This window comes from Canis lupus, chromosome 26 (genome assembly GCF_048164855.1).
Source record: "Canis lupus baileyi chromosome 26, mCanLup2.hap1, whole genome shotgun sequence".
Classification (NCBI taxonomy): Eukaryota; Metazoa; Chordata; class Mammalia; order Carnivora; family Canidae; genus Canis; species Canis lupus.
The window spans coordinates 48,181,355-48,208,069 of NC_132863.1; the positions used below are offsets into that span (position 1 = coordinate 48,181,355).

General features: G+C 58.8%; 1 protein-coding gene and 2 long non-coding RNA genes across 11 annotated transcripts; 1 reads left to right on the forward strand and 2 right to left on the reverse strand.

Annotated features, from left to right (window-relative positions):
- Positions 1-4,727: 4,727 nt before the first annotated feature.
- LOC140617935 (uncharacterized) lies at positions 4,728-7,308 on the reverse strand. The gene is made up of 3 exons (XR_012018088.1): positions 6,520-7,308; positions 6,075-6,276; positions 4,728-5,250 (listed from the first exon to the last, which is right to left on the reverse strand). It is a non-coding gene; the product is annotated as an uncharacterized lncRNA (long non-coding RNA).
- A 2,899-nt stretch (positions 7,309-10,207) lies between these two features.
- Positions 10,208-14,577, reverse strand: LOC140618756 (uncharacterized). 2 transcript variants are annotated; one of them, XR_012018831.1, is made up of 4 exons: positions 14,423-14,577; positions 12,553-12,780; positions 12,131-12,322; positions 10,208-11,097 (listed from the first exon to the last, which is right to left on the reverse strand). It is a non-coding gene; the product is annotated as an uncharacterized lncRNA (long non-coding RNA). The 2 variants fall into 2 exon arrangements; XR_012018830.1 differs by having other exon boundaries at positions 10,208-12,322.
- Positions 14,363-25,751, forward strand: LSM14B (LSM family member 14B). Of its 8 annotated transcripts, none has more exons than XM_072801639.1 (11): positions 14,364-14,522; positions 16,049-16,212; positions 17,503-17,638; positions 18,412-18,528; positions 20,754-20,921; positions 21,175-21,252; positions 21,456-21,617; positions 21,981-22,131; positions 22,722-22,876; positions 23,888-24,073; positions 24,547-25,751. In XM_072801639.1, the coding sequence occupies exons 1-11, from the start codon at positions 14,396-14,398 to the stop codon at positions 24,741-24,743; spliced, it is 1,641 nt and encodes a 546-aa protein (XP_072657740.1). In that variant the 5' UTR covers positions 14,364-14,395; the 3' UTR covers positions 24,744-25,751. The 8 variants fall into 8 exon arrangements, with proteins under 8 accessions (XP_072657743.1, XP_072657740.1, XP_072657745.1 ...); XM_072801643.1 differs by lacking the exon at positions 14,364-14,522 and adding an exon at positions 15,524-15,675; XM_072801644.1 differs by lacking the exon at positions 22,722-22,876.
- Positions 25,752-26,715: the final 964 nt, after the last annotated feature.

Consider the following 26,715-nt stretch of genomic DNA (forward strand, 5'->3'; position numbering starts at 1 on the left):
CAGAGCGTGATCCCGGGGTCCCGAGATCGAGTCCCGCATCGTGCTCCCTGCAGGGACCCTGCTTCTCTCTCTGCCTGTGTCTCTGCCTCTCTGTGTGTGTCTCATGAATAAATAAATAAACTTTTTTTAATTTTTTTTTTTTACTTATGATAGTCACAGAGAGAGAGAGAGGCAGAGACACAGGCAGAGGGAGAAGCAGGCTCCATGCACCGGGAGCCCAATGTGGGATTCGATCCCGGGTCTCCAGGATCACGCCCTGGGCCAAAGGCAGGCGCTAAACCGCTGCGCCACCCAGGGATCCAATAAATAAACCTTTTTAAAAATAAAAATACATGAACTCTACTTCTTAGGTTGGATGGTGAGCACATGAGACATTTAGCATTTAAAATGTAAGACAGAAACACACCAGACCCATGTGGTGCATACACCTGCGCAGGTGTGCCCTCAGGTGCTCCCCGCCTCGCTCTGGGAGTTCTGTCCGCGGGATTTGGAGAGACCCAGCTGCCTGCCTTCTGAGAAGCCGGTGGCGATGATCCCTCCATCCACTGGGGTTGTTAAGACTCACTGCTCCAACACAAAAGATGCCCCCACTTGTAATCTTTTCCCCCTGGATTCCTACAATTATGGAGTGATTGGAATGAGCCAGTTGCTCTTCTCTTGGGAAGCCCAAGTGAGCAGCACGTGTCCGCAGTGTGAGGTGGGAAGTAAGTCACAGGCCGGCGAGTCTCCTCTTTAGGGGAGGAAGGCTTGTGTCACACATTAGTGGCTTTCCCCAAATCCATGCCGATGTGCATTTTGACATTCCCGTTCTATCCAAGCGGGCCATGCGACTCAGACACCGCAAAGTTAACAGCCTGCCCCGGACACGCACATGCTCTCTCCAGATCTCAGCAGATGGAGGCCCAGCTCGGCAGCGGATGGGGTGCGCGGCCTCATTATGAACCCTACAGCCCCCCCCCCGACCCTCCGTGGTGAGCCTGGTTTGTGCGAGAAGGAACCAAAGCACATTTGAGACGTCAGAGGACCTGGAGACCTTGCGGGAATGCCCACCTCAAGCTCTGACCTCGGGGTCGCCAGGACCAAGGGCACTTTATCCTCCAGAAAGCGAGCAGAGCGGGCGTTGTCAGGTGCCGGCCGCCACCCACCGCCCGGGCCCAGGCTCCCAGGACACGGCTGGGGAGGCAGAGGCCGGGAAGGCGCGGGCCGACCGCAAGCGCCGCGCCGACGGGGTTGCCTCTCTCTTAATGCTTTTTCTGCAATTTTCAATTTTTTTTCAATGAACGCATTACCTTTTATAATTAAAAAAAAGAAGCGTGGTGTGGTTTTGCATCTTTCAACTTCCTCCTGTAAAACACACGCGTTGAGAAGCGCACAACCCCGTGAGGTTCCTCAAACTGAACACACTCGTGCCACCAACAGCGGAGGAGACACAGAACGTGCCCTGCATCCCCGGGACCCTGGGAGCCCCTCCTGCTCACTGCCCCGAGGGGGCCCACCCCTGGCTTCCAACACCGCCAATGCCCGTCGCCGGGCGTGGGACTTCGCGTCAGAGCAACTGCTCTCTTTTTTCCCAATGTTTTATTTTCCTAGAGGGTTAGTTTTTGTTTTGTGATAAAATGCGCCATCGCGGCTGTATTAAAGCGTGCAACTTAGTGGTGTTGGGTACATTCATGCTGCTCTGCAGCTGCCTGCTCTGTCGAGTTCCAGAACATTCCATGACCCCAAAAGGAGACTTGGAACAGTCGGTCCTTTCCCCTCTGGCTCCCTGGTGTCTGGCAACCATGAGGCCACTTTCTGTGTCTCTGTCTCTGGATTTTCCCATAATGGGATCAAACGACATGAGTCCTTATGTATAGGCCCCTCTGTTCCGCGTCTTCAGGGCTCCCACCCACGCCGGGGAGGGAGCACCTGAGCCCACCCCGCGTGCAGGGACCCAGAGATACTCGGCGGGGTGGACGGGCCGCACCCGGGGAGCCCACTCAGCCGCCCACAGACGTTGGCTCCTTTTCCTTTGGGGAACAGTGTTGCCCGTTCATGCGCGGGGCCTGGCGTGGACACAGGTCGTCCTCTCCCCTGGGCACACACCCCTCGGAGGGGAACCTCGGGCTCCAATGGCGATGCCGGGTCTAGTTTTGTCGGGCCCCCTTCCCTGGGCAGGAGGTGAGGCCTGTGTGCCCCCCAAGCCTGCAGGTGGTTCTGGCCACGGTTCCCGGGCCGAATGTGCACCGCCTGTGTAGCCGCTCCTCAGGTGGTGGGGCCACGGCCAAGGAGGCCGCTCCCAACATTCCGCGCTGGACCGTAGTGGCGGAAACACGCTCCTCCTGGGAATACCAACTGTTCACACACAGGCACGCACGCCCCTCCCGGGGCTTTCCCGCTCCGTGCCCGAGCTCCCCCCACCGTTGACCCTCCCCCCAAGGCCTGGGGCAGGGACCACCAGGGGCTTCCGAGGCCGATGGGGGGAAGAGGGAAATGGGTCCAAGGACAGACTCCGGGCAGGGGCTCCACCCACACATGGGCATCTCCTTCGACAACGTGGGGAGGGGATTGAGGTCCTTGATTGCTTGGCAGATGCCTCTTGGCCATCACTGTGGGCCTGACCTGTGCTAGGCTCTGGGGACACGTGCTGGCAGGAGAGGGTGACTGGAAATACGGGAGGCCATGAATCAGGAAGCAGTGCCTGAGTGGCACAAGAACAGTCAGCAGGGTGATACAGAAGTGCTGCTTTGGAAAGGGGGCCAGGGAGGCTTCCTGGAGGCAGTGTCGTGGGAGCAGGCCTAGTTAGGCAGGGCGAGGTGACTGCCCAGCAGGGAGCTCTGATCCTGCAAAGGCAGGGCAGCTGGGCACTGGGTATTACCCGTGCTGGGCCGGTTTCCTCCACGTCTCACTGGCTAGTGGTGCAGACACAGGGTCGGGCAGGTGATGGTTACCCAGAATGGCTTTGGTCCTTCCTTGGTCCCCTCCTGCTGTATGGCCTCAGGCTGGCCCTGGGGTTCAGGTTTCTCAGCTCTGTGTCCTTCAAAGGGCGTGCAAGGGCCAGGGCGTGGGGAAGGCGGGCCAGCCGGGCCTGATCCACAGGGGAGGAGGCACACGAGCAAAGAGAAGAGGAGGCTGTGTGGGACGGCTGTGCAAATGTCATCAGTGGCACGGCCAAGGACAAGGCGCCTGAGGACACACAACCCCGCAGTGTGTGGGGCTGGGGCTCCCCCAGGCCGACTGGGAGCTCCTCCGTCCTCCTGTCAGGAGAGTGAGAACGTCCCATCAGCAAGGACAGAGCTAGGCCTGTGCCTGCCGCAGCTGGTGACCCGGCGTGGGTCCTGTTTCCGTGCCGGCTGCACCCCAGCCCCCAGCAAGGGTCTCGCCTGGGAAGTGGAAGGCGCTCAGGGGATGCCTGGGGCATAAGCGCATGGGTGACCGGGGTTCCTCGGGCCAGCACTCAGGGAGTGGCTCCGTGGTTGGTGGTCTGAGGGCCCGGGGCCGCCGGCTGTGACGGCGTCGTGCGGGCCGTCCTCACCTCCTGTCCTGTCTGGACGGCATAGCCTGCCAGCCCCCGGACGCCCTGTCAGCACTGCCCTCGTTCAGACACACGGGGTGCTGTCCTGCACCGGGGCACAGTGCAGGCAGGCCGGGGCACATCCTCCCAATTCTTCCAGAATCTGGAACAAAGTGGGGTTTAAGGAAGCACAGCTCCCCCCTGCAGCGTCTTCCTGCCCCAGCAGGACCCCGTCTCCAGCCTGCCTTTAGCAACCTCCCAGTGTTTACTTACTGAGCTTGCACACGAATGTGGGGGCCTGCCCCTTCCCAGGGCCCTCTGCCCCCTGTTTCCTCCACTGGCCAGCCGAGGGTATGTGTCCCTGTGCTCCAAGGCCTGGGGACCCCATCCCCCAGCGCTCCTGGTGGCAGTGAAGTTTCCACATGCTTGGCTTCCCTGCATCCCTGCACCTCTCAGGTGTATCCCTCCCCCGGGGTCCCCTGCCCACTCTCTGAGCATCCTCCAGCAGGTGCTCAGGGCCCTAGTCACCTGAGGTGGCTTTATGTGGCCCTCTTGGGAGATGCACCACACAGAGCTTCTGGGACAAAGAGCAGCATCCCTAGAACATCGAAGGCCATGCCGCTGTCACCTGCATCCTTGTGTGGCTGCCAGTCAGATCCCTGGCTCTTCACACAGGACCCGGCCCGCTCTCTGGACGCTTTAAGAGTCAGCTTTATACCCCCTGGTTCTGGAAATTTCATGACACTGTGCCTGGGGTGGGTTTTCACTCCCTCAGCCTGGAGCCTCACATCCTCCTGTTTAGGAACATTTTCTGGCAGATGATTTGCTTGGTGGCGCTCTCCCTTCTGTATTTTCCTAACTCACTAACTGCACGTCAGACTGTGTCTAAACCAGTGGTCTAATTTTATGCTTTCTCTTGTATTTTTCATTTCGTTTCTTTCTAATTTATGGGACTTTAAAAAAAATATTTATTTATTCATTGGAGAGAGAGAGAGAGCACGAGCAGGAGGGGCAGAGGAGAGGAAGAGAGAATCTCGAGCAGACAGACTCCTTGCTGAGCATGGGGCCTGACGTGGGGCTCCATCCTGCGACCCAGGGATCACAAGCAAGAGCTAGACAGCTAACTGACTAGGCCACCCAGGGGCCCCGTGGCACCTTTATCTTTGCATTTTTGCCCTTGCTGTTTTTTTTTTCTTTCTTAATTTTAAAAAAAGAGCTCTTCCTTAGTCTCTGCCTGTTTCTTTTTTTACAGTATCTTGTTCTTAGGTCCTGGGTGTGATATTTTCACTTATCGCTCTGAGAGATTTTGTTCTCCTTTTTTCCTAAAGATTTTATTCATTTATTCATGAGAGACACAGAGAGAGAGAAGCAGAGACACAGGCAGAGGGAGAAGCAGGCTCCCTGTGGGTAGCCTGACGTGGGACTAAATCCTGGGACCCCCGGACCATGACCTGAGCCGAAGGCAGATGCAAAATCGCTGAGCCACTCAGGCTGCCCGAGATTTTGTTCTCTTTTCTACTATCTTTTGCTCTTCCCAACTGTCTCCTTTGGGCTTCTTTATTTTGGTAGGTACCCTGCAGGACCTTCCTGAGAGGCATGCAGTGCTGATGGGAGCAGCGTGCCTGGATGGGGTGAGGCTGGAGCACTGAGGTGAAGCAGCAGGGTCCAGGCACGTGGCAGGATGTGTTGGGAAGCTAGGCCAATTCTGCAGAACCCCCAGGTTTCCCACGAGGCAGATGAGCCCGGCTGTCAGCATTCTGGGAATTAGCAGAGTCACAGTCAAGGTCGTCTCTCCAGAGGTGCCCGGGTGCCGTCTCCCTGATCCTCCCGGGCTGGCGTGCATGGGGCTGGGCTGGGGCCCCTGAGGCCAGAGCCTCCTGGCCTGCACCCCCAAGAGTGAGCCTGAGGCCTCCAGCCTCCGCCAGCCTGTGTGTCTGGAGCCTAACCGCTCCTTTAAAAGTCTCGTAACTGCTGTTCCCGTCCTCACCCCCACTCCGTGCCCCACCCTCAGAGCACCTGGCCTCCTGGATTTGGAGCCTCTCTGGTTTTCCCTGGTCTGAACGTCAGGGCCACCCCAGCACCTGTCTTCCAGCTGAGGGAGAGGAGATGGCACAGAGTCCCACTGTGGTCCTTCCCTGGGACCTTAGCTCCCTAAGCTGGGTTGGATTGGAAGTCACCCCCTTACGTTTGGGTTTGTCTGAAAGGCATTTTTGGGAGGAGATCGTACTATCGCTATTTCTCATCTCCTACTGCCACCATCAGTACCTCCGATAACTCAGCAGAAGCACTGGCCAGAGGGGACGAAGTCTGGAAACATCAAGAAATGTCACCTGGGGGCACCTGGGGGGCTCAGTCGGGTAAGCCTGTGACTCTTGACCTTGGCTCAGGTCATGATCTCAGGGTCAGGAGTGCAAGCCCCATGTTGGGCTCCATGCTGGGCGTGGAGCCTACTTAAAAAAAAAAGTCACCCAAATGCCTGCCTGCAAAAGAGGAAGAAGAAAAGCCATGCATGTCTGAGCCAAGAGCTGAAACCTGGGGGTTGTGGTGAAGGGGCCCAGAGCACCCACCATCCCCTCCTCACCTCAGGAAGGATCCTGGCACAGCGTCATAGGACGATTGAATGAGGTGCCAACAGATAAACTCAGATTTCTCATAAAATCCAGATTTCTAGCTCCCCTTAAACACGTTGGGTCTGATAGTACAGGTCACAGCAATGCCCAGGGCACTTAAAGCCATGTGTTCTTGACAAGCTGCTGAATCTTCCTGACTTTCTATGTATTTATCTGTAAAAGAAAAACTTACTTATAATAATTTCTGAAAAACAGTCTGGAGCAACAGCTGTCCCTCTCACCCAGGAAACACGCTGTCCAAACCCTGCCGTCCCCACACCCTCCCCACCCGGGAGCCTGGGAGCCCTGGGCCTGGACAATTAGGACGGTGGTGGGCAGGACCAGGGACCTTGCCGTCCCCTCCACCAGCCAAGGTGACCTTGAGCAGGGGCCCTGGCGGTAGATTGCCCAGCACACCTGGACCAGGAGTTCACACCGACTGTAGGTGCTGGGGGCCAAGGCTGTCCTCCAGAGCTGGAGCTGGCATCCTGGGGGTGCTGGGGGGCAGAGCCGAAGCACACAGGTTAGGGGGTGCGGGGTATGCCGGGGCTGCTTTGCCCCTTCCACAGGGTGGCTGGTGGCGGCAGACGGCCTGTCGGATTGGATGACATCAGAACAGAGAAGACAGGAGGGCTGGGCCGTAAGATGCCCGGAGGAAGAACATCCAGGCAGTGGGACAGCAAATCAAAGTCCTCCCTGACATTTGGAGCCCCTAGAGCCCAGTCAGGAGGAGGAGTCATGGCCCAGTTGGCAAGAGGACGTGGGGCTGCTGGCTGGGGGGACACGTGTGGAATTCAGGGCCCTCTGGCGCCGTGGTGCCCCCCCAGGCCTGTGATATGCCCGCACGGTGCCACCACCCGGCCTGAGAAGACGGTGACCAGGGCTCAGCTCCTCCGGAATGAGGATGGGGTCACACCCCCAGGACCACCCCCCAGGCCTGCAGAGGTGACAGCAGAGGGTAAGAGCAGAGGGGAGGAGGGGAGGGATGAGCCCCTGCTGAGCCCCAACAGTGGCTGTGATACTTGGGGTCCCCCCGGGAAGAGTGGCTGGGGAGCCCGGGACGAGGCCCCTGATGCAGGGGAGATGACCTGTGACCACAGAGCCCAACTGTGAGGGAGGCTGAGGCTGTGACTCAGACTTTGCTGAGAGCCGTGAGGTGGCGGAGGCAGTGGCACCAGCGCCTGGCCCTCTCTGCCCCGCGGGGGGCTCCCCCACAGCTCCCTACCCCCCCGCAGCTCCCGCCGGGGGGCAGACTTGGCCACGCACAGTGGCTGCCGGCCCACGGGAGCTGCCCCCGGTGATCACACTATCCCGGGCACCTGCTTCAGCGGGGCCCGCAGGCCGGGGCGGTGCGGCCACACGGGGCAGAGGGAGGGCTCGGCCACTCACCCCGCAGCGTGGGCTGGCGCTCCGGCTCCGCGGCTGCTGGGCACGTCCTCACGGGCCTGGGCCGCAGCGTCCTGTCTGTAAATCCCACGCTGGAGCGTCGCTGCCCACTCGACACCGACACTGCGAACCTCAACTGCCACGACTTTCCCGTCGAGGGCCCATCTCCAGGAACGTGCCGTCCGGGCCTGACCTCTGCCCAGAACCTAGAACGCGTGGCCGGCAAGTATCAGGGCAGCGGAGGGAACATGGGCCTGTGGACTCGCAGCAGCAGCTCGGGGTCCGTGGGCTGCGCGCCGCGTCCCCTGAGCCGCACGACGGGCCGGGCAGTTCCCCCTTGGGCAACTGCTGGACACTTGGTGCCAAGGCACTCCCGAGCAGGGAAAGGACCATCCTCGCTGAGACACAACACCCCATCCCCAGATAAGTCCAGGGCGGCCGGTCCACCTCACACGTTGCTGTGGGAACGTAAGGTGGTGCCGCCACTTTGGAAGACAGTCTGGCAGTTTCTCACCATGTTAAATACAAAATTACCCTATGACCAAGCAATTCTACTCCCAGGTGTATGCCCGGGGGAAATAAAAACGGACGTCCACACAAGAACCTGTACAGGAACGTTCACGGCAGCCGTGGTCCTAGTAACTGAAAAGGAGAAACCGCCCAAACGCCCATCAGCTGAGTACGCACACTCGGTGGAACGTTATCCAGCCATAAGGAAGGAAGGATTGACCAACTCTGCAATGTGGACAAGCCTTGAGAACATCCTAATGTGTGCAAGGGAAAGAAGCCAGTCACCTGAGACCATATAGCACAGGGTTTCATTGGGGTGAGATTTCTAGGACCAGTAAACCCACAGCAGTTGCCTGGAGCTCAGGGGAGAGGGGAGTGTGGAGTGACTACTAGAGTGTAGGGGTTTTGGGGTGGGGATGAAATGATGCCGAATTATATGGTGATGGCGGCACAGCTCCAGTGCTATGCTAAACGCCACTGGACTGTAACACTTTAAATGGGCGAATGTCATGGTACTTTCTAGCTCAATAAAATCTTTAACCAAAGAGTAAGGCATGAATTCCAGTCCAGCCCATGGTGGAGAGATCAGACCCCGGAGCGCTGGCCCTGAGGTCAGCTGTGGGTGCGGAGTGCTGTTTGTGACACTCTGCCCCCAAACCCAGCAAGAGTCCCAAGGCAAACGTTGGCTCTCCTGTCCCGGTGCTTGAGAAAGACAAATAGGTATCCGCGTATGTCTACGATTGGCCGATTGGCTGTAGGAACAAGGAGAGCCACGGTACGTGTCTCGGGCATGCACTCCCCGTCCAGCTGCTGGGCCTGCTGGCGAAGCTGGAAGCAGCTCTGTACCGAGAAGCTGACCTGCGGGAGCGCAGCGCTCTCCCCCGCCCGGCCCACGTGCTGCCCCGTGGCCGCCTGGGTACCTCGGGGCTCCCGATGCACACTAGTTCTTGCCACCCAGCGCATGACCCCAGCCTCTGCATTCAGGGTGGCTAAGGCAGCAGCAGAAGGGAAGGTTTATGGTGTTACTGCCTCAGACCTCAACGTGAGTAAAAATGCCCACATGCCCAGCAGAATGCCAGCCTTTTATTGGGCCGTGAGCATGTCTTAGTAAGCGTTCCAGGGGCCCTCGGGTGGCTCACGGAGCACTGTTAGGTGAGTTCAGGCTTTGGGAGCTCGGACCGTCTCTCCCAGCCTCTGCCACGGCTTCTCTATTTGCAGGACTGCATTCTCGGGGCTGCAGGTCTGCCCCCCCAGCACAAAGACAAGTGCCCAGCCTTGGAGTGGACTTGGAGCTGGCATCCTAGGGCTCTCCTGGGGAAGCCTGTGGGTTACCGTGGCAACTCCCTCGGCTGTGTCCCGCATCCTTTGCATGGGGTCAGGAGAGGACAGGGCCCTGAAGGAGTAACCGATTTCCCCAATGCCCAGCTCCAGCCTCCAGGGCAGTGTGTGTCTGGGGACCTTCGGAGGGTGAGCTCCTCGAGCACAGACATCACTTCTGGCGCCTCTCCCCCAAGGCTGAACGCTGCAGGGCAGGGGTGCCCAGGTCAGCAGCCCGAGCCGCCTGTCTGAACCCCAGCCCTGCTGCTTGCTGTGCGGCCCTGGGCCCTGGCTGAGCACCTCCCCCAGGTTGCTTGCCTCACCTCTGAAGGTGGAGGAGCACAGCTCGGAGGACCGGGCCTGGGTCAGGGGAGGAGAGTGCGCGGCCGGGCGGGCGCTCATAGGAGCACGGGGCAGGCAGCTCGGTAAACACTGGCTGTTGTGGGCACTTAGTAGAAGCGTGACGGATCGCCCTGGAACAAGGCTCTCCGTATTTACTTCCTCTCCAAGTATAACAGACACGTGCACAAAAGTGCTCAGGTGTTCAGATCTACGCATGTCTACGAATGGAACGCACCTGTGTAACCAGCACCCACGGCGGGCCGGCTCCCAAAAGCCACCCAGGGCCCTTCCAGCCTTGATGCCTCATGCCACCCCGACAGCACGTGAGCGCTTGCCCACCGTATGTGCAGGGCATTGGGCCACTGTTCTCTGGGTCTCTTTCTCTTGCCACCCTGTCTGTGCTCACACTTGGTGCCCCAGAAGCTTCCAGCAGAACAGGCTGCCATCAGAGATCCAATCTCCTGCTGGCGGGCCTGGCGGTTTCTGGTTTCACTGTGAAAACGTTCCGGTGCACGTTCACTGGTGAACAGACACACGCACCACCACTGGGTCCTTCGAATTATCTTTTATTCAGAAATAAAGAGAACTGCCAAGTGCATGGGCCCTTACGTCCCCCTTTCCCGTTTCCACATCCTCAGCTGTGGCTTCGGTGACTCGGTCTCACTCTCGTTCTCCCCTTGGGAAGTGCACAGAGGCCAGGTCCTGGGGGCCGGCAGGCGGCAGCCTGGGCACAGTCCCTGCCCCGGGCTGTCTCCCAGCCCCCAGCCGCCGGCCTGATGGAGCCTCCCCGGAAAACAGCCATCTAGGGCCCAGGGCAGAGGAAGTGGATTCCAGCAGGACTCACAGAGAGCAGGTCAGACCTCAGGGAGTATTCCTGGCTATGCAAGAACTAGGCGCCACCTTCCTCTGGCCTTTACTCCCCAGACACATGGGTAGGCCCTGAACACACCCTCCCTGTGCCCCTTTTCTCGTCTAGAAGGTCTTAGTAAGCAACGCCTTCAAAGCCAGCCCGGACTTCCCTACCCAGCCCACCTGTAACCCCTGGGCTCCGTCCCAGCTCCACTATCTGCAGGTGGGCAAGGGCTCTCCCAAACAGGTGAGCATCTGCCCTCCCTTATGCAGGACAGGAGAGGGTGGAAGAAGTCCTGCCTCGCTGGCATGCTCCCACACTTCAGGCTGCTGACTTTTGCTCTGTGGACCGCCTATTATCGACCTTTGAATCAACTCACCTGCTGTGTTTTGCTCCTGGTAAGCAATGATACCCACGCCTCCAATGGCCACGAGGCTCATTCTTGCTCAGGTGGACATCAGAGGCACAATGATGTTCTGCGGTGAAGGGTCCTTCCTACAGCAGGATCTGCCGGACTGTGATGGAACCCAGGACAGCGTCCCGTGTCCACATATTCACACCTGTCTGTATCAGGGACCACTTCACTCCCCCTAGACACACAGTAGGTACTTAGTAAGTGGCTCTTTTTTTTTTTTTTTTTTTTTTTTTAAGTGGCTCTTTTTTGCAGGGGAAAACTCGCTAGCTCCCTCTGTGGTCCTTGGCACATGCAGCCTCCTACTGGGTAGGCCTGGGCTCCTGGCCCCTGTCAGGTCCTTGCAACCACCAATGAGATGGGCAGGAGAGCTATCGTCTCCATTGGAGCAAATGAGAAACTGAGGGAGTCTGAACTGCTCAGAATATCCCAGCTTCTCAGCTGTCTCTCTGTCCTTGGGCTCAGCGATGTAAGGCTTGGTGGGTAGGCACTGTGAAAAGCTGTTTCGGGTGGAGGTGCTGAATGAGTGCACCCCAGCCCGGGGTACAAACCACACTGATGGCCTCCTGAGTCAAGTCTAGGTCCCACCACAACTGCTCCCCTTCTTGAACCTTTTGCAAGTGCCCTCCACTTCGGGCAAGACACCAAGGAATGTGCGGTAGGGCTGGCATTCTTGGACCTGTGCACCCTGTATATATTTAGCCTCCGCCCTGCCTGGGCATTTGCCCCATGGCTAATGTCCTCAGGGAACCACCTAGCTGCACACCAAGGGTCTGGCAGGCTCTCAGAAGTCTCTGGAAACTGCGCCCCACCCTGGTCCTAAGGCTTGGAACCTCTCTTTTCCAAGGCAGGACCATCTCTCAGTTGACGAGTACATTCCCACCCAGCTGGGGATGGAGACACACAGAAGCTTGTGGCTCAGAAACCAGAATCTGGGAAGCAGAGAATCTGTGACATTGGGCAAGTCCTATGCTAGACCCAGAACATGGGGGGGGAGGGGGACGATCAGGAAGTTGGGGTGGAGGGGGGCAGCAACTCAGGACAGGTATGCCCCTGGGAAAGGCTGTGCTAAGGGGCAAGTCCCACCCCACTTCTAGGAGCAGGACACCCCAGCCCCAGAGAGCTCTCCTAGTGGGGCTAGACCAATTCCATGGCTGTGCTGTCCCCGTTCTCAGCTTTCCCATGTGCCAAGAATCAATTCTAGAACATACAGGTAAGCCTCGGCAGGTACATTCTCAAGACTTTCCACCTCCTCTTCTGCTTCCTTCCTGTTCCCTTTCCTCAAAGCCGGCTCCCTGGTCCTAGATGTCGCTGGGTGCTGGTGGGAGCAGGATGTCTCATGTGCAGCAGGAGCTGCCTCTCCGGCCTGCAGCCCCGGTCCCGTGCTGGGTCTCAGTCCTCCTCTGCAAGACGAGGGCCGTCAGATGCCTAATCTGCGCTGTGGGTTAAGCTCTTGTCCCCAGTGGTTTCCGTTCTTTAGTTTGGCACTCGGGGTAAGAAACGGGTTTGACATCTTGACCCAGTACCCACGGGAACACTCACGTACTAAGTGGCCTGAACACAAAGCCATACTCTATGGGAGATGCTCGGGGACTTTCTATTTTACTGTTTTATTTTTATAAAATGCTGTCACCATCCACGTAGCGCCTTCCAGGACCCTGTCGGGGCGGCCAGGACCCAGACAATAAAGCTGCGCACACGTGCAGGCCCCGGGGCGGGCGCTGCGGGGACGAGGGAGCCCCGAGGTCGAGGTCGAGGTCGAGGTCGAGGCCACCCGGCCGGAGGGCTGAGCTGGAGCCGGCGGGCCGGGCGGGGCTGGGAGGCGCTGGTGGCCGCGGGGTTTATTTTAAGGGACGCGAAGCTACCGCAGGTTTGGGGGAGGGGAGGGAAGGGGAGGGATTAAAGGAGAACATGCGCTCAGCACTTTATATTTAGCGGCTGACGCGCCGGAAGCGCTCGTCACCCGCAGCTGCCGCTGCGCCCAGAGGGCAGCCCCCACCCCGCGCGGCTGGGGATCCCCGGCCCCGCACCCCGCCCTCGCTCGGCAGGACCGGCACTCACGGCCCTCTGCCCACGGGGACCCTCGAGCCCGCCCCCTCCCGGGACCGGGAACCCCGAACCCCGCCTCCTCCTCCGGGAAAGGGATCCCCCAACCCCGCCTCCACCTCCCGGGCGGGACAGGGATCCCCGAACCCCGCCTCCCCCTCCCCGGACAAGGATCCCCCAACCCCACCTCCCCCTCCCGGGACAGGGATCCCCGAACCCCGCCCCCTCTCCCGGGACTGGGATCCCCCAACCCCGCCTCCCCCTCCGGGGACAGGGATCCCCCCCAACCCCGCCTCCCCCTCCGGGGACAGGGATCCCCCCAACCCCGCCTCCCCCTCCCGGGACAGGGATCCCCCCAACCCCGCCTCCCCCTCCCGGGACAGGGATCCCCGAACCCCGCCCCCTCTCCCGGGACAGGGATCCCCCAACCCCGCCTCCCCCTCCGGGGACAGGGATCCCCCCAACCCCGCCTCCCCCTCCCGGGACAGGGATCCCCGAACCCCGCCCCCTCTCCCGGGACTGGGATCCCCCAACCCCGCCTCCCCCTCCCCGGACAAGGATCCCCCAACCCCACCTCCCCCTCCCGGGACAGGGATCCCCGAACCCCGCCCCCTCTCCCGGGACTGGGATCCCCCAACCCCGCCTCCCCCTCCGGAGACAGGGATCCCCGAACCCCGCCTCCCCCTCCCCGGACAGGGATCCCCGAACCCCGCCCCCTCTCCCGGGACAGGGATCCTCCAACCCCGCCTCCACCTCCGGGGACAGGGACCCTCGCCCTTGCCTCCGCCCCCCGGGGCAGGGACTCCGCCCCACCCGGCCTGGAGAAAGGGAGGGCCCGGGCGCCCGCGGACCGCGTGGCCTCGCAGCCTGGAGCTGGGGAAGCCGCCCGGCCGCTCCTGGAGAGCGGATGCTCGCACGCTCGCGGCCCCGGCGCCCGGGCCCAGGCAGCCGAGCCCCGCCCCGGCCCCGGCCCCGCCCCCGGCCCCGCCCCCGCATTCCCACCCCTCCCCCTCCGCCCCGGGCGGCCCGCGGGGTCTCGTGCTCTCGCCCCGCGCGGGGCCCGCCGGGACTTGGCTGAGGAGGGGGCGGAGCGCGGGGAAAGCCCGCCCGGGCCCGCGGCGCCGTCTGCGCAGGCGCGGAGCGCGGGCCCGCCCCCCGGCCGGCGGCGCGGCCATATTTAAAGGGAGGCCGGCGCGCGGGCCAATGGGCGGCGGGCGTGCGGGGGCGGGGCGTGGCGGCGCGAGGCCCCGGATGTGGCTGCGGCGGCCCCTCCTCCCCCGCGCTCCCCTCAGACCCCCGGCCGCGCGCCGCCGCTCGCTCGCTGGTCCCCGCGCAGGCCGGTCGGGCGGCGGTGAGGAGGCGCCGAGGCGGCGGGGCGGGCGGCGGCGGCGGCGAGGCGACCGCGCGGAGGCGGGCGGGCGGGCGGCGCCATGAGCGGCTCGTCGGGCACCCCGTACCTGGGCAGCAAGATCAGCCTCATCTCCAAGGCGCAGATCCGCTACGAGGGCATCCTCTACACCATCGACACCGACAACTCCACCGTGGCGCTCGCCAAAGGTAGCGCCCGCCGCCCCCGCCGCCCCCGCCGGCCCCGCCGCCCCAACCGCCCGGCCCCGCCCGCCAACAGCCCGCGCCCCGCCCGCCCCGCGCCCGCCCGCACAATGGGCTCCGGGCCCGCGGCGGCTCATTGTGCGCGGCCCGCGGGGGGGGGCGGGGGCGGGGGCGCGGGCGCGGGGGCGGGGGGCGAGCCGGCCCCCTCCCCTCCCCCCTCCCCCCTCCCCCCGCCCCGCGCACCTCTGCAGGTGGGGCCGCCGCGGCCGGGGGCGGGGCCAGGGGCCTCCCGAACTCGGCCCCTGCGAGCCCTTCTGGAACCCATTAAGCAGCTGGGGCCCGGAGCCTGAACAAACACCGCCGGAATGGAACCGCCCGCCCCGGGGGCAGCGCCGCCCGCCCCGGGGGCCCCGCCTGAAGCGCCGTCCTGCCCCGCTGCACCCGCGGCCGCCCGCCTCCCCCCGGCGCGGGAGCCACCCGCCACCCCGCACCCCGCCCCCCGCCCCCGGCCCCGGAGCAGCCCAGAACCTTCGCCCGCCCAGTCGAGGCAGGAGGTGGCCGCAAAGTTTCTTTGTCCTCATGCTCCAGGGAAGATGGCGAGTGTCCTTCCCTTAGAGCGCAGCCCGGTCCGCAGGGTGTCGGCGGGCCTCGAAGGGTCCAGCTCAGCCCGCGCCGTCAGAGGGAGCTCGGCCTCCAGGCCTGGACGACGCAGCCATTCCAGACTGGGGGGGGGGGGGGGGGGGTCCGTCCCAAAGCCCGGCGCCCGGGTTCCAGGGCAGCCCGGGAGGATTCGGGACCGCGTACAAGGCCGCGTGCTGACGTGGACTCCTGGCACCCACTGTGTCGGGCTTGAGGTCCCCGTTGGGGAAACTGAGGCCCAGAGCCTGTGGTCTTCAGCAGGGCTGGTAGTTAGGTCAGATGGAGGCTGCGTCAAGAGATGCAGGAGGATGGACTTGGAGAGCTCTCCAGACCCGCACCCCCCCCCCCCACCCCGCCCCAGAAGGCACCCGGTGCTTGCAGGCTGGGACTGTGGATCCAGGTCCTGGGCCTGCTCCTCCGGCTGCTCTTAGTAGCTCTTCCCCAGGCAGGTTGCAGGAGGGCGAGGGGAGCAGCCTCCCGGCTTCTCTCCTGACAAACTCCCCAGGATGACGGACGTGGGGTGAGGTTTCAGGCTGTTTAATCTAGAAGTGGGGTGTAAACAGCGCTCGCTGCTCTGCCAAGCTGACCTGGTTTGCTGGGGGGGAGGGGCGCTGGGCCTCCTGTGTTCACACTTGAGAACGTTCAACTTCACCGGACGTCAGGCCGACGAGCCATTAACATGTCTTTGTGACCTAGAACCTTTTGGAGCAGTGCCAGCCGGGGTTTTGTGGGTATTGCCCCCTGGAAGCTGGGGGCGGGGGTACCGTGCCGCGGATGGTGTGCAGGGCAGGCCGGTCGCGGAGCACTTGAGAGCTGCAGTGCAAGAGGATGGGTGGATGGAGCGCCCTTGGCCGAGGACGGCAACCTAATGCTGCTTTCTCTCAACTCCAAAGTGAGGTCTTTTGGTACCGAAGACCGTCCCACAGATAGGCCGGCCCCCCCGAGAGAGGAAATCTATGAGTACATCATTTTCCGGGGAAGCGATATCAAGGATATTACCGTGTGTGAACCCCCGAAAGCTCAGCACACCCTCCCTCAGGATCCTGCTATTGTTCAAGTAAGTGTGTTGCTCTGCTTCACTGTGGGCACGGTTTCCAGAGGCGCTGGTTTCCAAATGGAACTTGGTGTCATCTGTTTGGCGGGAGCGCTCAACTCGAGGAATAGCCTTTTAGTGAGAAGTGGTTTAATTTGTGTCCAGGCTGTTGGTGTTCCTGCGAAAGGTCTTAACCTCAGCAGGCGCTAGCGTGTACTGTAAAGTGAGACTCTCTGTCTTGTGAGAAGGGGGTGGTGTTCTAGTCTTGTCTGGGGTGCTTGGGGAATCCACGTTTGTCCTTAGTGTTTGGGTTGGGACAGCAGGACTTGCTCTCTTGACACGGTCCAGATTTTACCTGCCAGTGTTGTGGGACATTGAGTTTGCAATTCTTACACCATACACCTGCTCGGTCTATTAAGGCATGACTTTAAAAAAATTTTTATTGTTTTCTAAGATTTGAGAGAGGGAGTGTGTGCGTGCACCAGAGAGTGCATGAGAGGGGAGGGGTGTAGAAGCAGACTCCCCACTGAGCAGGGAGTCCTGATGAGATGGTGGGGCTCCTGGTGGGGCTCCGGGCTGGATGGGGCTGGATGAGATGTGGAGCTTGATCCCAGGACCCGGGTGACCATGACCTGAGCCTAAGGCAGACACTTAACTGAGCCACCCAGGTGCTCCCATTTAGGCATAATTTGCCCTGGATGACCAGGGAGTCTAGGTTAATGGTCTCTTGATTTGCAAATTTAAATAGTCAGGGGCTTCTCTGTGGGAGATAGGAGTGTGCCCTGGGGGTGCTCTGGGGACAGGTGGAGGAACTCTGGGCCAGACTTAGGAAAGGTTTGAAGGGAAAGTTCCTGGGGACTTAAGAAGAGCCAGGCCTTGAGAGACAAAGGGGCCTGCCTTTTGGGAGCAACAGAGGCAGCAGTGTCCCTGAAGACGGGACCAGAGAAACGATGCTTATGCTCATCTGGGAACCCCACAGCTATGCTCTTGCCTGTTACGGGCAGGGCCTAATTGAGGATGGTGTGACCATCCTCTTACAGAGGCTAAACTACTTGATGACAGTGGAGTGCCATTAGAGGGGTTGAGTTCTGGGAAATTCAGGTTTGAGTTACCTGAACAGGTGGCACTGGGTATAGAATGTGGGAAAGGCATCTTTGAACTCCCTTAGATTATCTTGGAAGCGTCCCCTGTGCCCCCCAGTCTCCAAGAACTTAGGCTGACAAACCATGCTGCCTTTCCCTGTCTGAGCAGCACTTTCCAGGTGGGTGAGGGGAGGGCCTTGCGCTGCTCTCATCTGTGTGTCTCCTTGCTCAGTCTTCCCTGGGCTCGGGCTCGGCCTCCTCCTTCCAGCCACACGTGCCTTACAGCCCCTTCAGAGGGATGCCACCCTACAGCCAGCTGGCTGCCAGCTCTCTGCTCAGCCAGCAGTACGCTGCTTCCTTGGGTCTAGGTGAGTAACCTGTTTCTCTCTGGTAAAGTACTTTTGCTGTGACCTCCAGGAGGCGGGGCCACGGACCCTGCTAGTGGGGACACTCTGTTCTTGGGATACTCAGTTTGTATCGCACGCTTTGTACATTACTCAGTGCAACCTGAGCTAGTTAGAACGCTTAGTATCTACTCAGTGGAGAGAGGAGGAAGCAGGCTGAATCTTGGAACAGAGAATCCAATCAAAATTATTTGAAACGTTGGTTTGGGCGGAAGTCATGGTACATTTGCTTCAATAAGAAGCAAGTGTTAGGTCTGATTACAGTTGAGTTCTAAGTATTGGCACATTTGTAAGCCTACAAATAAAAAAAGCTAATACGTATTATATTCATTCATTTTGTTGTCCATGCTTTGCTCAAAAGTTTTCCTGAAGATGGACTAACTCTGGAATGAGGTTCTCTTCTGCACCTGTAGAGTGAGAGTCTACCTGGCCTTGGATGCAGCTTTGTGAAGTGTTCAGACCCCGGAGTTGGCAGGCTCACACTCCAGCGCAGGGCTGTGAGCAGGCCCTGTGACAGTTCTTGGTCACTTTTTTAAATCAAGTCCTCTTGATTGCTGTTCTTAGCGTGGGTGCCCTTCTCAGCCTGGCTCACTGCGTTTCTAGAATAGGTTTGTGTGAGCCACGTGTCCTACGAGAGATTGCTTGACTCTTTCCAAGCTTGCTGGACACAGGGTGAGTGGCTCATTACTTATTTGTGTGCTTTCTCTTTTGCTCTTCTCTCCTCTGTCTTCTTTTAGAGAAGCTGGTGAGCCCTCCAGCCTCGGCCGCAGCTTCCAGCCCTAGTTCTTCTCCATCTCCACAGCCCGCCTCAGAGCTTGACATGTCCTCAGAGCCACATCAGCTCACTTCCAAGGGTAACCGCAGTTTGGGAGAGCTGCATGCTGTCTTGCCATCCTGAGAGCAAGGGGGTAAACCAGTAGCCCAGAGTGACAGTAGCTGTAGCAGATAATTTGCCCAGCCCACGGGTCAATTAAGCTGCTTCCGTTTGGTTCAATATGTAGTCATGATTTATTAATTAACTTGCCCAGTTTTAAAGAAGTGATTGGAAAGAACTGACCAAACACTTGTTCACTCTTCCTGGGTCCAGGGTCTGTGTTGACCTGTACCGAGACTACCAAATATGTGAATTTTGCCTCTGCATGGAAAGCCTTTCCCTGGGGGTTTCTGCTGTTCCCAGGTGTGTTCTAGATTGCTGGGTGTGAGACTGCAGGAGAGAGTCACTAAGAAACTCACGTTGTTTTGGGATCTGTGCGCCACATTTGTTGCCCGTCCAAGGGGCCGCAGGTGTCTTCTTAACATGAAGCCCCTTTAAAATCGAGAGACTCGATCGAGCCGTTGACCAGGTGAAGGGTGTGGGCCTAATGGCCAGCTTGTTAATGCTGGTGTGTACCACCTGCCTCAGCTGGGCTGTGGCATCTCTTGGGGTTTCTTGACCTTTCCTGGTGTTCTTATTTCATTGGAGAGCTGAGACTCCTATGCCCGACTGTTCAAGGTAGAGCACAGGTGCTGTGCCCTCCCCACCTCAGAGGCTCGGTCCAAGATCGCACCTGGAGCTTCCATCCACTGTGACACACAACTACTGTCTGTTATGTGCTCCTGCGTGGATGCCAATGTGTCCAAGCTATATAGAAGCAGTCCTGTTTTTTTGTTTTTTTTTTTTAAGATTTTATTTATTTATTCATGAGAAACACAAAGGCAGAGACACAGGCAGAGGGAGAAGCAGGCTCCATGCAGGGAGCCCGACATGGGACTTGATCCTGGGTTTCCAGGACCAGGCTCTGGGCCGAAGGCGGCGCCAAACCGCTGAGCCACCCGGGCTGCCCAGAAGCAGTCCTGTTTTTGTTTTTTTCTGGTTAAAGTTTACATTAGATAATTGGTTGTTCTTTGGGTTGTTTGCATAAAACTGCTCATAAGGCAAGATAGTTTAGCTGGTTTGGTTTTATCATAAGCACATGAGCCTGGGAGTCATGCCCCATGGAGTTAGAGTGTAGCAGGAGCAGTCCGGCTGCGTCTCTGGGAACACCCTGCTGGGCAAGGTGGCAGGCCGGGGAGGGGGCTGTTCTAATGTGGTGCCTGTCGTGGAGCTAACCGCCAGATGCCAGTATGCAAGGCCATGAGCACTTTCCGTGCTGGTCATAAGGGATTTTTCACAGTAAATCCCTTAGTGTGGTGTGCCACGAGGAAAACAAGAAAGGTGAAAGAGCCAAATTTCACACATAATGAGCTGAATCTCATCATAGCTACCTCTGTGGTTAGAGTCAGTTTTTGTGTCTCGAAGCTCTGGACCTCCACCCAGCACCGCACCGCCCCCCCCACCTTTAGACTATAGGGAGGGGAGGAGAGGACGTGGGCCAGTGTGGGTGGCATGCCCTCTCCCTGCTTCTTCAGAGGACACCTCAGGAGCTGGGGCCTCCGCTGAGGCTCGGCCTCTGGGCTTGGAGCTGCTGTGCTCCGGGATGGGGCTGCAGTGTTGTAGGAACAGACTTCACATGGCCGCCTCCAGAGGCAGCTTGGGAGCCTTGGCTTCTTCCAGCTGTATTACTTTTCTGTAGTCGGGTCTTACTACGGCATCCTTTCTGTTGTGCATCAAGCAGAAACAACAGAGTTCTAGAATTTAAGGAGTGACCACTGCATATGCTGGAAGATCGGACTGAGATGGTTCTTGTCCAGCATGGACTGGAACAAAATTCCGTGAATTTGCCAGCATCTTGGAATCCACAGAGCCCCCTTGGGGTTAGAATTTATGTGGTTTTGGAAAGCTTTGTTCGTTTGTTTTTTGCATCCCATTCCCCATCCTGGAAAGCTGTTTCTAAACTACCTGGGAGGTATTGGTTTTTGGCAGGGTGTTTTTCTCCTCCAGGCTTGGGGATCCTGGGGCTCGGGGCTCCTGGATGAACTGGCCTTGTTGCTGCCTATTAGACTTGGGGTGGGGTGGGGGTCCATCTGGGAGGCTTTGCCAGGATTGGGAGAGTCTCCAGGTGGTTACCTACAGCTGCCTGACAGGCCACCCAGGAGTGGCTGGAGGGGCGTGAGGTTTTCTCCTCCCTGGTTTTCAGCCCTCCTTCCCTTCTTGTCTCAGGAGCTGGTTTTCCATCCGTCCCCGTCGGCAAGAGCCCCATGGTGGAGCAGGCTGTCCAGACTGGTTCTGTTGATAACCTGAGCACCAAAAAGCTGTTACCTGGCAAGGGCCCTGTGGGGATGCAGCTCAACGGGCGCCCCGCCCAGCCAAGCAGCAAGACCACCAGCGGTACTTGACCCCTTCACTCTGGAGTTTGCTTCATGTTCTCAAAGCGGCATGCTGCTTCCTGGGGTTCTTTTTTCCTTTCTCCTTTTTTTTTTTTTGATTAAAAAACACTGCCCTCTGCCCCCTCATCCTAAATACTATGTGCTTTTGCAGGGTCTCCCCTTGCTGCATGTCCCCCGTGGTGGTGCCACCCTCCTTCCATCGCTGGGCTCTGCTATTGTAGGCGCTTGCCTTACTCTTACCTTTTGCGCCTTAGATGTAGTTCAGCCGGCAGCTGTGCAAAGTCAAGGGCAGGTGAATGACGAGAACAGAAGACCTCAGAGGAGGAGATCAGGTAACAGCTGTTGCCACTTGAGTTCTGGGGAGCTGCGAACCATCCAGGTGTGCTCTGCTTAACCCCCCATCTCTGGGTGACAGTTTCAGGGGGTGCTGGGGCTCAGTGTCTGCTTCAGTGTGCTCTGTTCCCTCTCTGTCGTCTGTCTCACGCTGAGTGACATCATATTGGTGGCTCACCAGCCGTGGCTTCCTTTCTTACAGGGAACAGACGAACGAGGAACCGTTCCAGGGGGCAGAACCGCCCACCTAACGTCAAGGAAAACACAATCAAGTTTGAAGGCGACTTTGATTTTGAGAGTGCCAATGCCCAGTTCAACAGAGAGGAGCTGGACAAAGAGTTTAAGAAGAAACTGAATTTTAAAGGTGTTTGTCGTTATTCAGAAATTGCCCTCTTGGCCCAGGGGCTCAGGAGTATCTGCAGAAGCAGGTCACAGGAAGATGGGTGGAGAGGCAGGGCAGTTGGGTCTGGGGGGTCCCAGCGTGGAAGGTGGTGCCCTCTAAGTAGTTGCTGAATGAGGGAGGAGAAGCCCTGGGGCACTGCGGAGACACTGGGGAGGAGGCTGTAGACCACGTGGCCCCGGGGCGGCCAGGACGGTGGTTAGGATTTAGAGGAGGGGTTTCCTCGAACCCCAGAGACCCCCTGAAGCACTTCCAGGTGTGAGGATGGCTGCCAGGTAGAACGGGTACTCTGTTTGCTTCCCGGCATCCCATGTGTTCTCCGTGCAGATGACAAAGCTGAGAAAGGGGACGAGAAGGACCCAGCAGTGGTGACTCAGAGTGATGAGGCTCCTGCTGACGAAGACCACCTGGGGCCTAACTGCTACTATGACAAGTCCAAGTCCTTCTTTGACAACATCTCCTCGGAGCTCAAGACCAGGTCAGAGGTCCCGGGTGAGGGCACCGGGCTCGGGGCTGGCGAGGGCTGGATGAGCTGGCAGGAAGACGCTCGTTCTGCCTCAGGTCTCTGGAGATATGCTCTCCTGAAGACCAGACTCAGATCTAAGTTCCTACTCACATCTTTGCCTTGTGGATATATCTGTCCCGGTGGCACCAGCAGATGACAGTGTGGGAACCCCCGGCGGTCACAGGCCCCTAAGGGGTCTGACCAGGGTCCAGCCCAGACTTCCGTCTTGGCTTTGCTACCTCTTGTTCTCTTAAGGCTGGGCTTGGCGCTGCCCTCCCCAGCTGAGTGGCTGCATCATTCAAGTCTACACCACTTGGTCCTGGCCTGTTCTGGGTTCCCCATTGACCCCGGGGGCCTGAGGGCCTCGGTCTTTGCAGCAGCTGGCCCGCGTGTTCTGTTGGGGTGTTCTTTCACCTGATTGCTGGAGACTGGGGACCCTATCGTGCATTCTTAGAGCCTCGCAGCTGGTACTCCGATGCCACCATGTGAAAAAGCTGGACGATAAATGGAATCTCTACAGAGGGCAGAGCGTAGATCTCCAGATCCATTTGTTTTGTACACAGAGGGCCAGACACACTGCTGGGCATCGAGGGCGCAGCACAGAACAGGCTACTTCCCCACGTTCGTATCCCGGCAGGGGAAAACATACACACACGCCCACATGAGAGAGATGCCCCAGCGAACAAGAGGGAGGAGGCCGGGCAGCGGGAGGGTGAAGGTAAATGGAGTGTGGAGGTCTCCCGCCGTGCGCTGTGGGGGAATGAAGACAGGCTGCCGGGGCGAGCCGGCCGGTGTGCGTCTCCCACCCGCCAGAGCAGAGTCCGAGGGAGTTGGTCTGGGCTGAAGGGGACACGTGCATGGGGCTTATTAGGTCACGGTGACGACCAGCTCGTGTGCCGAGAGTCCTGGGCAGCTGTCCGGGTCGGAGCCAGGGAGCCAGGCCGTCTGACGCCTCCGCGGTGTCTGTCGAGTGTACTGAAGGGGGACAAGGGTTGAGGCCGGGTGCCCGTCTGGCTTCTGCGGTAATCTGGGTGTTTGGGGAGAGGGTGGGGCTGGGGCTAGAGGAGAGAGTGGGGCTTCTGAACCGGCTTTGAAAGGGGAGCAGACGAGGTTTGCGGACAGGGCGTGGGGAGAACCAGAGCGACTCTCTGGGTGGTTGGCCTGGGCAGTCGAAGGGTGCAGCTGCTCATTCTTTAAGTGAGGCCTGCGGGGGGCTCGGCGCTGGGTTGTGGTGCCCGCGAGCTGCCTGTAAACGGACACGGGGGTCCTTGCCTGAGCTACATGGGCGGGTGCTGGGGCAGCGTGCAGTGTTGCGGCCCTGTCCCCGCTGCCCCTGGAGCACAAGCATCCTATTCCTAGAGACCCTGCTCCACCTACACCAACTCCCTCCTCATGCACTAAACTTAGCTGACGGGGTCCGTGTCTCAGAACCCAGGTGGGCACTGCCCAGTGTCATGTGTTTGCCGTAGTTGCTAAAGGCGTGACAGTCCATGCTCAGCAGCCAAGTCCAGTGACAAACAGACTCCCCTGGTCGGTGGGGTATCTGGGAGCTCCCGCAGTGTCGGTTCTGTGGCTGCCGGGTCCCGACGGGGTCACCTGCTCTGCTGGCTCCAGCAGCACTAACCACCTGCCTGCCTTCCCTTCCTCCTGGGCTGGGAGGCCGGGCTCTGGCTCGGAGCCGTGAGCTGGCACTGCTGCACTTGGTCTCACGTACCTGTCTGTGCTTCAGTTCCAGGCGGACTACGTGGGCTGAGGAGCGGAAGCTCAACACAGAGACCTTTGGGGTGTCGGGAAGGTTTCTTCGTGGCCGTAGCTTCAGGGGTGGATTTCGAGGGGGCAGGGGCAATGGGACAACCCGCCGCAACCCAACTTCCCACCGAGCGGGGACTGGCAGGGTGTAAGGACGCAGCCCCAGGTGAGTGAGGGAAGGAGGCTGCTGGGCCCTTGGGGGGGCGGGCATTGGGGTGGGAGTTCCCCGATGGGCAGCCTCTGCGGGGGGAGCGGGGAGCAGCTGGCTGGGCTTCCAGTAAGAAGGGATGCCTCCAGAATCCAGGCCACGAGGAGGGCCCTGACCCTCCGAACCGCCCAGAGGGCTCCCAGGGACTCAGGCCCAGTGTTGTCGGAGAGTTGCGAGCCTGTCGCCCCACAGGGACCCCGAGACAGGTGTGTCCTGGGGCTGACCCGCCCCAGCTGGGTGGGACCTGGAGCTTGTACTCCCTGTCCCCAGTACGTACAAAGATGATTTTCATTGTTGGTTGTGATTGGAAAGTCCGGGGAGCCCTGGCCTGATCGGGGTGTCCTCCCTGGGAGTCTGCGTGCCTGGCTCATGCCGGGTGGCGCCTAGTGGAATGGAACGTGCTCACTGGGTGTCCTGTCCCCGTCTTGCAGGCACCTGCGGAGGCAGCACAGAAGTGGAGCTGGGTCTGAGGCTGTTGGAAATCGCTGCACTTACTGGGGAGACGTGGGTCACTTTGTTTACTGAGTTTGGAAAATTTGCGCACTACTACTTAGGTTTCGGACTTAATTGGACTTGGACATGGTCTGAGTTAGAACCACTTGTTTTGGGGGGAAGTATTCATGGGTAACCTCTTTGAGGTATCTTGGCCTGTCTTTCCTCTTTAGTTGCGCACAGCCTGATTCTAAGGTCTTGGTATTTTGGGAAAAGGTTTCTAGAGCAAAAGCTTGATCCTCACTTTGTGACTTTTTTGTGACAGCTTTGACTTTTTTAAAGTGGAACCAAATCTCATTTGGCAAATGTGACAGCCAAGCGTATCTCTGTAACCCAGCTGGCCTCTGGTGCTGCTGGCCTGGCACTCCCATTGCCACAGGTGGGGTCTCAGGAGCCAGGCAGGGCCAGCATGGGAGCGTGTGGGGGTGGGGGGCCCAGGGCAGGGAAAGTGGGGTGTCCCACGGATCATGTTGTATAAGCAAACCAGACAACCCTTACATCCCGAGTGGCGATGTCAAGGTTGAGGGCTGGTGGGGTTGGGGGGGAGGGGCGGGGAGACGGGGGAATCTTGGTGGCTTAGGAAGGGGGTCCTGAACGTGAGCTAGGCACTGTTGCTCAGAGCCTGGCTTCCACAGGAACCGGGTGGGGGCCAACGTCCAGGGCCAGCCCCCCCACGGGCTCCCCAGCCTTCCCGCCCTGCCATCCCCTGACCCAGGCCAGTCAGTGTTGGACTCTGGCCACTGTTCAGTGTCTCATCCACTTGGAAATGAGCCAGTCTTTTTTGCAAAGTCGGTTGACCGAGAACCTTTTTCTTCTCAACTGTAAATAGTTGTGTTTTTGTTTTACATTGGGTGGAGGGAGGGTGGGGAATATAAATTTGTTGCATGAGTAAATGGGTCAGACCTTTAGTGTAAGCATGCGCCCTTCTGCCAGAGAGGGCATCGTGTTGAACATAAGCACCTTGGTAACTAAACCCCTTTACATAGCTATAAAGGTTTTAGTTCTGTATTGATTCAGTTACTGTAAAAGCTTGGGTTTATTTTTGTAGGACTTAATGGCTAAGAATTAGAACATAGCAGTGGGCTGCTCTGTTGGAGTAATGTAAATTGTAATTATAAATAAACATGCAAACCTTTAAAACTTTTTTCTTCTCTGCTCTGAAAGTAAATAGCTGTGTTGATTGTGCTGCTTCACATGCCCTTTGTGAGGCAGGGGCGGCTGAGGCCTCACGCTGGTAGGGTCTTGGGAGACCGACCCGGCTGGCCTGGAGAAAGGGTGTGGGCCAGTCTCAGGGTCGAGGGCTCTGCTTTCCAGACACTTGGGACACAAGCTAGTCTTAGAAATTCAGTTCACAGATAAACCTGCTTTAGAAAGTGGTCCTTCCGTTGCTTCACCGCAGCCTCCAGAAGCTCCCCAGAGCTGGCCTGGCACAGGCTGCACCCCAGCACCGTGCGTAGAAGCAGCCCGTTCCAACTGTAGGGGTTTCTGGCGGACTTTGAAAAAGCAGAGTCCGAGACCTAAGGCTCGTCTCCCTCCGTGTCTGCCCAGGACTCCGTCGGGCCCGGAGCAGGACCAGGCAGCAGGGACTCGGCCCACAGTGTCAGGGCCCCTTCAGTTTCAAAATGTCAACACGTTTTTGGGGACCTTCCTTTTGGGGGGCAGGGGAGGGCACAGACCAACATCCTTGGCCAGTGAGAAGTTAAAATCTTCCGTAGTGTACGTGCTATATGCAGGTAGCCAGGGCGCTAATTCTAACCTGAGTTAGGTGACTCAGCAGCTGCGCTAGACAGGTATTTCTGTCAGCCAGCCTAAATATAGTCAAGTCCCTTTACCACTATGATGACTAATTGTGCTATTAAGATTGTAAACTGGCATTTTGACAGTACACATTTTATGAAACAGCTTAAAACCTACCTGGGCCTTTTTCATCCTTTTTAGAAGACGGTATGTATGTGCCATTCAAGGAGAGCCAAGCAAGAGACGCTGTAGGCTGAGGTGGGAAGCAGAGCCCTGGAATCCTTTTTTTTTTTTTTTTTTTTTTTTTAAAGATTTTTATTCATGAGAGACCGAGAGAGAAAGGCAGAGACACAGGCAGAAGCAGGCTCTGC